The 13,793-nt window shown below is 47.9% G+C and overlaps 1 protein-coding gene across 1 annotated transcript; it reads left to right on the forward strand.

Moving 5' to 3' along the window:
- The first annotated feature begins 7,660 nt into the window (after positions 1–7,660).
- Positions 7,661–12,642, forward strand: Calhm3 (calcium homeostasis modulator 3). The gene is made up of 3 exons (XM_051199911.1): positions 7,661–7,958; positions 8,983–9,238; positions 11,606–12,642. Exons 1-3 carry the CDS (start codon positions 7,672–7,674, stop codon positions 12,095–12,097), a joined length of 1,035 nt encoding a protein of 344 aa, XP_051055868.1. The 5' UTR covers positions 7,661–7,671; the 3' UTR covers positions 12,098–12,642.
- The last annotated feature ends 1,151 nt before the right edge of the window (positions 12,643–13,793 follow it).

Here is a 13,793-nt window from a genome sequence, read left to right on the forward strand (position 1 = left end):
AAGGATCTGGCACCATCACATAGACATACATGCAGGCAAAACATCAATGCACATAAGCTAAATAAATAATTTTAAAAAAGGAAAGGTTGTGCCACCACCGCCTGGGTCTTTTGCTGTGTATCAAGTCTGGTTTGTTGTTGTCTAGATTTATTTTCTGTGCATGTGTGAAGGCTTGGGTGTATGTGTACCATGTGCTCATAGGTACACTTGGAAGCCAAAAGACAACATCAAATCCACTGAAACTAGAGTTACAGGAAGACATAAGCTGCCTGATGTGGGTGTGGGAACCAAACCCAGATCCTCTACAAGAGCAGCAAGTGATCTTAACCACTGAGCCATCTCTCCAGCCCCTTTAATTATGTTTTTAAAAAAACATTTATAGGTATTTTAGTTAGGGTTTCTGTTGCTGTGAAGAGACACCATGACCACAGCAACTCTTATAAAGGAAAACACTTAATTGGGGCTGGCTTACAGTTTCAGAGGTGTAGTCCTTCATCCTCATAGTGAGACAGCTCTTAGGGATCAACAAGAAAGGAAAGGTTAGGGTTTAGTAGCGATATGTTTGTGTGTCAACTTGACAAGGGTTAATAAAGTCACCTCAGGAGAGGAACCTCAATTAAGGAATGGGCCTCCATCAGGTTGGCCTCGTCTTAATGTCTTCGGAGCATTCTCTTGATTAATGATTGGTGTGAGAGGGCCAACCCTATTGTGGGTGATGCCACCCTATGCAGGTGACAGGCGGTCCTGGTTTGTAGAAGAAAGAAGGCTGTACGAGCCATGGAAAGTAAGCCAGCAGACAACATTCTTCCATGATCAGGTTCCTGCTGTGAGTTCCTGCTTTAGCTTCCCTAGATGTTGGACTGTAACCCTTAAAACAAATAAGCCTTTCCTGGCAGAGTTGCTTTTGGTCAAAGTGTTTCATCACAACATTAGAGAAGGAAACTAATAAACCAGCTCCCACAAATTATCCCTCTGACCTCTGTGTGCATGCTAAGGTATGCACATCTGATTACATAAGGAAATGTACTTAGAAATCTAAGCCAGGCATGTAATTCATAATTCATGTCTGTAATCCCAGCACTCAGGAGGTTGAGGCAGGGGAGGACTGTGGCAAGCTGAAGACCAGCCTTGGTTACATAAACAAACAAAAATTCCATAGGTACTCCCCTACCCAAATAACCTCTACTGATGTTTTCAAAATAAAAGTCACAAGAGCATAGGTTTTAAAAGTCCAACGGGAAAGGTATAAAATAGAAAGTAAAAGTCTCCTCTTAGTTCTGTCCACCAGTGGTAATAACTGTGCAAAAGCAGTGTGTATATTAAAGTGTGTGTTAGGGGTGTGCTTAGCAAGCATGATATATGAAGGATGCCTTTTGAGATTACCAACGCCCACTAGAGGTTTTCTAATTGCATGTGCATAGGCTTGCTTCATTCTTTCAATGGCTGCACAGACCCTGTTTCACAAATGTGCCGTGTTTCATTTAAACAATCCCCTTGCTGATGAAATTTAGCCTCTCTCCAGTTTTGTTGCAAAGCTATAATGGGCCACATCTGCACGTTTGCACATCTGCAAACTCAGGAATTATTGCTGGTAGGGCATCTATTTAAATATACTGGCAAACTCTTACAAAATCCTCCATATTTATCCTCCAACATTTAAATATCAAAGTGACTATTCCTGCAAGCCTTGCTGATTCTGAAAATTATCTACGCGTTCATTTCTAACTCCTTGGTAAGTTGTAAAAGGGCCAAGCTTCATGGTAAATGAGGATTCACAAGTTTGGGGCATGTGTCTTTCAGTTCTTGGGATAGCCAGTCCAGATCCTTGTCCCTGTTTGCATTTGTTCATTTGTATGAATTTGAGAAAGGGACTCCTGTAGCCCAGGCTGGACTCCAAGTCTCTACTTATTGAAGGTTAACCTTGAACACATGATCCTCTTGCCTTCATTTCTCAAGTACTGAGATTACAGGTGTGTGCCAACACACTCAGTTTACGTGGCCCTAGGGATCAAACACAGGGTTCTTTGGGGTGAGGCAAGCACTCTGGCACCTGAGCTTCATCCCTAGCTAGCTTTGTCCACATTTCTGAAACTATTCACATCTTTTGTAACAACTTAAATGAACCTTCTGCCAGTAAATGCACACAAGCCTTTGTGTGGTATGTGCTCACATAATTGTCCTGTTGTTTATTTTGTTTCTTTTCATTTTTTTAAACCCTTCTGGGAGACACTGTCTTACTGTTTGTCCCCGGGTTGTTCTGAAACTGGTTCTTCAACCTGGCTGACCTTGAATGGCTAATCCTCTTGCCTCTGCCTCCCAAATACTGGGATTACAGGCATTCACCACTACACTGGGCCACAAGTTTCTAGTTTATAAGAAGTCACCTTGTTCTTCTGCGCAGATCCTGAGTGCTGCTCACAGAGGCCTAGGTTCCGATGACTAGGACATTGACCTACATCCTCTCATCTAATGTTTTCATTTTCCTTGCTACTGGCTAGGAAGCCCTCCTTCACGGGCACCCTCTCCATCTTGACACCACATGGCTCTGTATAGCCTTTGACCCTGAGGTAGCAGAGAATCAGGTCCCTTGGAGACAGAGAGAGCTCAGCTCCTCTGCCAGTCATGAGAAGGAGACAGTGGCCTCCACTACTGAGAGAGAAGTAGGGCACTCATTCAATACCTTTCCTTTGAAAGGAAGATTATAAGGAAACCTCAGGAGAGCGGGGTCATTCTACACAGAGTGGCTACAACCACACAGATATTTCTGAATAGATGCTATGCACACATACACACCTAGTTGTTTAGTTTTTGGCTGAGACAAAGTGTCAAACTTAGGCCTGGAACCTGCGATGCAGACCAGACCAATCTCCAAGTTGTAGTTATCCTCCTGCATCTGCTTGCCAAGTGTCAGGGTTATAGGAGTTTGCTGCCACACCTGGATCAGATGGAGGCAGCCATTCCTAACAGGCCTCTTACTAATATGAACTCCAGGCCTGGCAGGGTGGCGTGTGCCTATAATCCCAGCACTAGGAGGCTGAGGCAGAAGAATCATGTGTTCCAGGCCAGCTCATGTTACATCATGAGACCTTATCTCAAAAAAGCAAATTAAGAGATAAATAGATACATAACAGCAGGGGCTCCAGGAACAATGAAGCTAATTTGTCTCAAAAATATCAAGTCCTTTACATTTATTTTTTATTTTAACTATGCATTTGTATACGTGTCTGTGTGTGGATATGTGTACATGTGAATGCATTGTCCACAGAGCCCAGAGGAGATGTTGGATCTGGAGTTACAGGGGATTGTGAGGACCCCCTGTGTGGGTTCTGGATACCACATTTGAGTCCTCTGCCACCACAGAGCCATCTCTGTAGCTGCTTAAATCCTTTTTTAAAAAAAATCTAGAAAACCCCAAGAATATGTCTACAAGATTCCAACTCAAGATAAACCAAAGATAGAAACCAGCAATATATTCTACAAGCATCTTCCAACTACAAACCAACATGTGTTCACAAATGTTGAGAAGAATTTTTTTCTAGTCATTAAAAAGAAAATGTGACCTTTAAGGTTCGTCCTTAAGTGCTAGAGAGATGGCTCCAAAGGTAAAAGTTCTTCCTGTTCTGGTAGCTGGAGTTCCATTTATATGTCAAATGTCTAGAAATCACCTGCAGTCTAGCCCCAGGAAATGTGGGGCCCCTTATCTGACCTCCACAGAGGTACACACACACACACACACACACACACACACACACACTCACTCATTATAAAAATAACCTTCCAAGAATTAGAGGTGGGTATATCGGCTACAATCACAGCTACTGAGGAGGCTGAAGCAGGTTGAGCAACATAGTAAGAACTCTGAAAGAAAAGATGAGGAAAGAAGGAAGCGGGGGGGGGGGGGGGGGAAGGGGGGAGGAGAGAAAGCACATAGCTACAGAACCCTGGCATGGGGCGGGGTTTGAGGTCTGGTTTCAGAGAGTGCCAAACATCAGCTCTGTACATTATTCCCTTCCCACTTTTTCTGTTTCTCTCCTTGAAGAAGCCTGGCAGACCCAGGCTTCAGGCAACAAAAGGATCAGCATTTTATCCTGTCCCTTATTCGAGTTTTCCCAATAAATATATTTACAGTTGCATTGGGAATTTTAAAAAAAATCGCCATTATTAAATAGCTCATTCTGAAAACAGATAATTTAAGTTATTTAATTGTTTTTATATTTATTTTGATACAGGGTCTCTCTACTAGGTAGCTCTAGGTCCACCCCATCAGGCTGTCTGTAATCTCAAGCAGGATACTCAGTGTTTTAACTTAAGGAAAGAGGTGCTGGAGAGAGAAAGACACCATGTGACAGAGTTCTAGCAGAGGGGTTTTTATTGGGGAAGAGGATCATAAAAAGGGAATGGAGAGGGGGAAGACTGGCCTCCAGGGTTGGGAGCAGTAGGAGAGAAGAAAGAGGGACGGGGGGGGGGGGACAGGGCCCTTTTAAAAGGGAACATAGTGAATGTGCTCTTAGTGGCTGCAGCTGAGGGTGTGTCCTGTCAGAACCCCAAGGACCGACCAGTAGATGCCTGAATACTAACACCCAGGCTCCCTGAAGTTACTCTCCACTGGAAAACCTGTTATATGTTGGACCAGCAGGATAGCTAAGTGTGTAAAGGTGTTCGTGGTGTAAGTCTGGCAACCTGAGTTCAGCCCTCAGAATCCACATTGAAGGAGAGAACCAACTGCCAAACATTCTCTCATTTCCCCTTGCACGGCATAGCATGCATTTTTAAAATAATTAACCAATTATTGTGTGGGGGTGCAAACTTATGTGCATGCATATGTGTGAGCGCATTGCCCTAGGTTACATCCGACGACATCTGAGCCCAAATACCAGCCCTTTGTTCACTGTCAGTGAACATCTGGCCCCTCTTCCCCAACAGCTAATTCTGTCTCAGAGAGGCAGAGCCACTAAGCATCTTGTGAAAAACAATCATAACCGAGTATGGTGGTGCATGCCTGTGAGCCCAGCACTCAAGAGGAGAAGGAAAGCACTGCCGTGGGTTTCAGCCCATCCTGGGCCACCAGGGAGACCAGTCTCAAAAAGGCAAAAGTGGAACCTGAAGAGGTAATGGCTTGGCAGTTATACTCTTGCAGAAGACCAGAGCTTGGTTCCTAGTACACACACACACACACACACACACACACACACACACACACACACACACAGGCACGCACGCACGCACGCATGCACACGCGCACACACACACCTGTGATCCAAACCTTCTTCTGGCCTCTGCATAAAGATACAAATATGCACTGGCAGAACACCTATATACATTTAGAGATGAAACAATGATAGCAGTGGTTAATAAATGAGATCCAGATTTTGCTGGCTAGTGTATGAATTAAATTTGCAAGACATGTTTGGGATGGTCTGTCTTAAACTATGGGCTCAAATGATCCCCTTTTCAGATCTGTGAGGTCCCTCACACAACAAGGCAGGCTAACAGGGAGCAAAGGAAGGAGGTATTAGCACCAGAGAGTGAAACAAGGATGCAGATCAGAGAGGCACATCCACACACAGAAGGGTTGGGAGACGGACAAAAAAGAATAAATGACAGAGAAAGACAAAGGGAGAGAGGCAGAGATGGAGAGAAACGGAAGGCAGGACTTACAACCCATTCATTGCTTCCTGAGACCAGATGAGAAGACGGGTACCCGTCAATCATTGCTTCTTGGTACCTGTCAAACTTGAGGGACAGTGAGGACAAAGCCAGAGATGAACTGAAAGGGATGAGAGCATCAGAAGAAACTTTCACTTTCGCTTACTCTGTGCTTAACAGTGACATGGATACTAACAGAAGCAAAATGCAACCCAGGTCCTGGTGCTGGAAGTGTTTGGGAGCTCCACCCCCACATCTAGGAAAGGATACTGACAGTTAAAAGTGGGGCAGGCATTGCAAGGACTGGGTGGGAATAAGGTCACCACAGTGGCTGGGACAGAGAGCCAAGTGTGAGCTCCCTGGGAAAGCAAATGAGACAGAGCGGGGAGTGGACTCTGGGGGTGGAGGGGAGCAGCATCAGCAAAGTGGTCACGAAACAGGAACTTAGGAGAGCCTTGCATCCCGAGCTGGGGGATATAGGAAACCGGCCTGGTCACAGCTGAGGATAGGGTGGTGGCGGCAGTCCTGGACCAATTGGTAGCCAGACCTAGATGGCAGCGGAATAAAATGAGAGGGAGCTAACCCTGCCAGTCCCTCTGGATACTCTGTGTGCCCCACACAGCACACAGCCAACTTAACACAGCCTGGGGTAGCTGAGGATGGAGTATCCTGTTGTGGGACATTTGTACAACCTGTAGAGATGTATTGCTGTGATTGGTTTAATAAAGAGATGAATGGCCAATAGCTAGGCAGGGTGTTTAGGTGGAACTTCCAGGAGGTGTGAGAAGGAAGTAGGAGATGGATCAAGGCACAGGGAGAAGCCAATGGATGAGACATGGGGGGAGTTGGACATACAGCATGAAAGAAAGGTAATAGGCCACAGGGCACAGTGTGGGGTAATAAAAGAAGTTCAGGTTATAACAGCTGGTGGGTCAAGCCGAAGCTGAGGCGGAGTCTCTGTGTTGTTATTTTGGAGCTGGCTGGTGGGACAGAGACTATCCAGATCAGACAGGCCTGTGAGCATGTCTGTGGGAGGTTGTTTTGCTTGCAAGTTGATGTAAGAGAGCCCAGTCCACTGTGGATGTCACCATTACCTAGGCAGATGGTCCTGAGTTACATTAAAAAGTTAACTAACCCCAACCTGTGAACCAGGGAGCAGCATCCCTCCATGGTCTCTGCTGTACTCAATTGTCTCTCAAGTTCCTTGGTCTGAAGTAATGCTGTGTGGGGTAGCAAGTAAGTCTGTCTTCAAGTTCCTACTCCGACTTTCCCTCCGTCAAGGATGGACTGTATCCTGTAAGCCAAAATAAGTCCTCCCCCAACTTGCTATTCCTCAGAGTTTTATCACAAAGATGGACAGCAAAGGATAAAACTGTGTGGTTCATCCTGGCTTCGTTTACGCTGTGCCCTCTCCTGGAAGGCCTTCGCCTCCGGCAGCCCTTGTCAAAGCAAACCCTGAGAGGGATGACCATGTTCTTCCTCTTTCAGGGGGCCTCTGGGGAGGAGCTGACCCCTCCAGCCCCCACCCAGCCTAAATGTCACAGGAAATAGCCCCAGGCTGGGCTGTCAGGTTGTGACCTCATCAGAGGCCATCAGGGCACAATTTTGCTTCATCGATGCTTTGTCTCACCACACCCAGAATTTGCCTTTTCCCAGGGAGCCTCGCACACTGTCTGAGTACACAAACCCTGAAGACGGACACAGGGGGGCTGTGGAGGGAGGGAGGCAGGGAGAGGCAGGTCCATTTGCCTAGAGGTGCTTTGGTCTGGCTGGTCACAGAGTGACTCAGCCCACAGAGGAGTGAGCAGCAATCACCTGGCGAGAGGTGTCTTTAGAGAAAGCCTGCCTCCACCTTTGGTCTCCATTAAACTTGCAGAGTAAGCTTGGAGGCTGAAGGCAGCCTCTTCTCTTGCCCGCTGTGGGCCTAAGAAGAAGAGAGACACACCCTCCTGTGGCCCCCAGGCCCATCACTAAGTGACCAAGCCTAAGTGGCCCGCCCACTACTGTATCCACGCAGCTGCAGTCATGGATAGATTCCGAATGCTCTTCCAGCACCTTCAGTCCAGCTCGGAGTCAGTGATGAATGGCATTTGCCTTCTGCTGGCTGCTGTCACAGTCAAGATGTACTCCTCCTTCGACTTCAACTGCCCCTGCCTAGAGCATTACAATGCCCTCTATGGCCTGGGCCTGCTGCTCACACCCCCTCTGGCCCTCTTCCTCTGCGGTCTCTTGGTCAACAGACAATCCGTGGTGATGGTGGAGGAATGGCGCCGGCCAGCAGGGCGCCGGAAGAAGGACCTGGGCATCATCAGGTAGGGTCCCACACACCTCTCTGCTACCCAGAGCAGTTGACAGTAGCAGGTACCCTCCCCCTTGCCCTAGCTAGTGATTGACAGTTAAGGATGCTGTGCTCATTTTCCAGTTCCCATCTGGACACACGTTTGTGTGTGCATGGAGGTCAGAGGACAGTATTCAGGAGTCAGCTCTCTCCCTCTGCCGTGTGGATTCTGGGGACCGAACTCAGGCCATGAACCTCAGCAAGTGGCCCTCCCTACCTGCTGACCCATCTTGCAGGTCTTTTTCACCTTTCCATGGCCACCACTATAACCATAAGAATGGTTTGGGGTTTCCAAGGATTACCTGGGTCACATCTGTCCATCAGGTACATAGTAGGTCTTTTGTTTAGGTGCATGCAGCAAGAGACAATGGTTTCTTTAAAGGCTGAATTTCCTTTCTTGGAAGCTTCCTGAGATAAGCACCTAGCTTATTGTCACCCTCTGTCCTCAGGGTGGACGCAAATCAGCTGGTAAGCTTTAGCAGATCCTAAAGCCCACTGGCCAGGGCCAAACTCCACTCTGCTGAGTGCTTTGCAAGCAAGGCATCCATAAGTTCACTTCCTCAGCCCTGGATCTGCTCCCTCAGCAGATCTGCTTCCCAGAGGACGAAGCTTCCACACAGACACTGAGAACCTTCGCCAAGGGCTGAAGATATAGATCAGTTAGCGGAGTGCTTGCCTAGAATGCACCAAGGCCTGGGCTGGATGCCAGCCCTGCATCCACCAGATGGGACGGTGCACTCCTGTAATAGAGGAAGCAGAAGGATCAGGAGCTAAAGGTCATCCTAATCTACTACACAGAGAGTTCAAGGACAAACTGGGATGTATAAGGCCATGCTAGAGAAGACGGGGATAGGGGAAGAGAATATGAGAGAGAGACTATGAGAGAGAGAGACCCTAACCAAGCTGTCATTGCTAGGAAGTGGTCACACTGCAAGCCCATCCCCACTGACTCTAGCTGCGTGCCGCCGTCCTTTGAGACCCCCTTTCTTCGCCTCCAGGTACATGTGTTCCTCTGTGCTGCAGCGAGCCTTAACAGCGCCCATGGTATGGATCCTGCTGGCCCTCCTTGATGGGAAGTGTTTTGTGTGTGCCTTCAGCAACTCCGTTGACCCTGAGAAGTTTCTGGACTTTGCCAACATGACCCCCAGCCAGGTACAGCTCTTCCTAGCCAAGGTGCCCTGCAAGGAGGATGAGATGGTTAAAGACAACCCTGCACGCAAGGCTGTGTCTCGATACCTGCTGTGCCTGTCACAGGTAAGCAGGGCCCTGCCCGGGCCTTGATCCCTCATAAATATTATGATGGTTTCATGTCAGTTTGACACAGGCTAGGGTCATCTGAGAGGAAGGAATCTCAATCGAGAAAATACCTTCACAAGATGTGCTATAGGCAAGCCTGGAAGGCATTTTCCTACTGACTAATGTGGAAGGGCTCAGTCCATTGTAGAACCCCTGGGCTGCTGATCCTGGGTTCTATAAGAAAGCAGACTGAGCAAGCCATGAGAAGCAAGTCAGTAAGCAGCATCCATGGCCTCTGCATCAGCTCCTGCCTCCAGGATTCTGCACTGTTTTTGAGTTCCTGTTCTAACTTCCTCAATGATGGACTCCGATGTTGAAGTATAAGCCAAATCCTTTCCTTCCCAAGTCGCTTTGGTCACTGGGTTTCATCACAGCAATAGTTACCCTAAGACAGGTATCCTGTGTTGCTTTGGGGTTAGTACTGAGCTGGGTCTACATGACTTCCCAAGGATGCCCCGTCACTGCTGGAGCCATACTGAGAACAGGAGATGTAGGCTGATTAGGACCACTACCCTTGAGAGATGGGCACTGTGTCGTTGATATCAACTGTCTCAGTTAGGGTTTCTATTACCATGAAGAGACACCAGCTCTTACACATGAAAACATTAAATTGGGGTGTCTCACTTATAGTTTAGAGGCTCAGTGCATTATAATCATAGTGGGACATGGAGGCATGCAGGCATGAGAGTCCTACTTCTTGCTTACAACAGGAACTTGTTGTCTGAGACACTGGGTGGGATCCTGAGCATATGTGAGACCTCAAAGCCCTCCCCTACAGTGACATGCTTTCTCCAACAAGACCACACACTCCAACAGAGCCACACCTTATAATAGTGCCACTTCCCATGAGCTTAAGGGGGCCAGTTACATTCAAGCTGCCACGCCAGCTTACCCAGAACACGCACCAGGTGCCTCCTCTCCTGAAGTCACAGGGGCTGGATGGCAGAAGAGTGATGGTGATTTGCTGCAGTACCTGTCCCCCCAAAACCTAAATCATAACTAGTTGAAAATATTAATTGCCATTCATTGCTTGCTTCCACATAAGGCTCTGTGCTAAGTATTTTCGGGGCATCCATTTGTTTAATTCTCAGAACAACCCTTTGGGCGGAGGCCGTTGTTAGCATCCCATAGTTCAGATGAGGCAATGGAGGTTCTGGGAGTTTTTAGTTCACGAGGCCAAAATCACATAACTTGTAACAGACAGGCAAGCTTTTGGATGTATGTCCTTGGTCCTTCCATCTCCTTACAAAGGAGATCCTCGCCAGTTGCTTGGTGTCTTACTGGGTAGCCTCCACTCTACTGAAGCATCCACAGCCCCACCTCTATCCAGGCTCCCAATTCCACCACCATCACCAAAGCCTGACCTAGCCTGTGTCCATCACAGAGCGTCTATGAGCCCATCACACACAGAGTGTCTTCACAACTCCAGAAAGCCCCATACTCTGGAGTGAAGGGAACGTTTAGGCTCAGAGGAAACACAGGCTTGAGATATGGTAAGAGGACCAGCACTCAAGTTGTACAGCAGCCTAGGCTCTCCCACCATCAGCAGAAAATGCGTGGAGTTTGCACTCAGGCCCAGCTTCGCATCTAAGTTTTAAGTTATCCACTGTGCCTGGCTTATCAAGTGTTTTCATTTTTTCTGACTTTCATGCATAAAATACTCAGCTTGTTTGGTGAGTATTTTGAGTATTTTGGTATTTTGGGTGAGTATTTTGCTCCCGCCTGTGTGTGACCAAATAAGGGAACTGTGTAGAGGATGAGGATCCCATCTACAAGTGCCCAGGATTTTCATGTTTGTGAGCCTGGAAAAGACTGCAGTTTTGAAAGAGGAGATGAGCTGGACAGGTGTGGGCTCCAGCATTAGAGCATGGCTTCCCGTGTCCCTCACCATTGACCCAGGATACTGTGCCCTGTCCCTATTCCCTCCTTAATCCCTCAAAAATACAGCTTAGTTGCAAGAATGAATGAATAAAAAGTATATATGAGGATGAGTAAAAGGATACAGTGATTGATGCGCAGGTGAGTGGGCTGTAAACAGAAAGAAGAAGAATATGGAGGCGTGAATGGATGGGAGGAAAGGTGGGTGGCTAAGAGGAAGGACAGATGAAAGAATGGCTAGATGGAACAGTGATGGAGATGTAGTCAAATGGGGGAGGGTGATTGGATGAGTGGGTGGAGAGATGGCTATATTGATGAATCCGGAGGATGAACGCGAAAATGTATAGGTGTGATAAAGGATAGAGAGAAGGGGAGGGGCGTTGGAGAGGACACCGTGTGAGGCGCTAGAGCCCCATCGCATCCCACCAATGCCTTCTCATCCTCCAGGCCATCGGCTGGAGTATTACCTTGCTGCTGATAGTGGTGGCCTTCCTAGCCCGCTGCCTGAGGCCCTGCTTCGACCAGACAGTTTTCCTACAGCGCAGATACTGGAGCAATTATGTGGACTTGGAACAGAAGCTCTTCGATGAGACGTGCTGTGAGCATGCGCGGGACTTCGCACATCGCTGTGTTCTGCACTTCTTTGCGAGCATGCAAAGCGAGCTGCGCTCTCTGGGGCTACGTAGGGACCAAGCAGGTGAAATCCCCGAGTCACAGGAGTTCCCAGAGCCCCCAGAGGACCTGGATGGTGGGTGCAGGAAGGCCCACCTGCGCGCAATCTCCAGCCGAGAGCAGGTGGATCACCTCCTAAGTACCTGGTACTCCAGCAAGCCGCCGCTTGACCTTGCAGCATCCGCCAGGCTCTGGGGGCCTGGTCTCAACCACCGTGCTCCTACAGCTGCTCCAGGTACCAAGCTGTGCCACCAGGTCGATGTGTAGGGATCTTGCTTGGCTCCAGCAGCTGCAGTTTTCCCATGTCAAATGCCCACGTTGAAATGGATCTGGAAGCCAGTCTCCCCTGTATTCCTCCTTCCCTGACAGCCCAGTATCTGCCTAGTTTCTGGGTGTGCCTTCCTCTGTGGGTACCATTCCCTGAGCCCGATCAACTTCAGATTCTGATTCAGCACACCCAGAAATGAGTCGCTGAATCCATCCATCCATCCTTCTTTCCTCCATTCCTTCCTTCCTCTCTCTTTTCCTCCCCTTTTCCCTTCTCCTTTCCTTCCTTCCTCGCTCTCCCCCCACCTCTTTTTGAGGGAAAGTCTCACTTCAGCTATCAAGCTGAAGGCCTTGAACCCCACACCTGGGCTGCATGGCAAGCCTCCTGCCTCGGGCTCCCTGGTGTTAGGATTACAGGTGTGAGCCATCAATCCCTGCTTTCCAGGCTCTCATCTCTAACAAGCCCCAACACAATACTGGGTCTTCCGGTCAGTGAGCCAAACTTTGAGTAGCCGCAGTCTGAATAAATCTGTTGTGGATACGGGTCACAGACACTGATTCCAAATTTTAAAGAATGATCACAATAGTGTTACACACCTGATAGTTATTCATTCAGTCTTCATGTAACCTGATGAAGAGGTTATTAGCACCCACCTTTAAATTTAAATTACATTTGTTTGTTTGTGTATTGTGTGTGTGCATGCATGTGTGTGCGTGCCTTGGTGTGTGTGTCGAGATCAGAGGATCAAACTCAGGCAGTTAGGCTTGTGAACAAGTACCTTTACCTGCTGAGCCATCTCATTGCCCTTTCTCCTTAAAAAGAAAAGAAAAGAAAAATGATTTTATTTTGTTGTATATGGGGAGGGGTGGGTATGTGAATGTGTGTGCTGGCGTCTCCTGGACATGAAGTTACAGGCAGTTGTGAGCTGTCCAAGCTTTGGTCTTCTGTAAGGTACTGTGTGGACTCTTAACCCCTGATCCATCTTTCCTGCCCCAGCCCACCCCCTCTTAAAGCCTTACTCTGTAGCCTTAGCTGATCTGGAGCTTGCAGGGATTACAAGTGTGCAGGCACACCTCAGAAACAAAGGTGTGTGTGTGTGTGTGTGTGTGTGTGTGTGTGTCTGTGTATAATAGCATCCCATGAAAATTAGCTGGCCTCCAACTTTCTATTTAGCTGAAGATGACCTTGAACTCCTGACCTTCCTGCCTCCCACTGCCTGAGTTCTAGAATTACAAATGTGCAGCATGGTACCTGGTTTATGAGGTGTTGGGGATGGCACTCAGGGCCTGGTGCATGCTTACAACCAAGCTTCATTATTAGATCACTGTTTGAGAAAGAAAACTGAACCCAAAAGGTGTTGAAGTTGCCCAAGATCACCAGGGTAGGAATTGGCATTGGCTCCCAGGACGCCTGGCTCTAGGTTCTATTCTGAGCTGTGGCTTCAGTTTGCTTCCTAGATCTGTTTGATTGCCTCTCAATGCCCTTGTTGGGGTTCTTGCTGCTTTTACCAGGGTTTTTGTAGTAGGTTCTAGCAAGTGCTGCTTGGTAAATTTCTCATGAAAGCCCTATGCACTGACCCTTACTGGCCACTCCGGATAGTTTCTATTTTCCAGACTGGGGATAGAGCTCACTTAGCAGAATGTTTGACCAGCATGAACCGGGGATTAGTCTTTAGCACTATAAACTAGACACATT

This window comes from Phodopus roborovskii, unplaced genomic scaffold (genome assembly GCF_943737965.1).
Source record: "Phodopus roborovskii unplaced genomic scaffold, PHOROB, whole genome shotgun sequence".
Taxonomy (NCBI): Eukaryota; Metazoa; Chordata; class Mammalia; order Rodentia; family Cricetidae; genus Phodopus; species Phodopus roborovskii.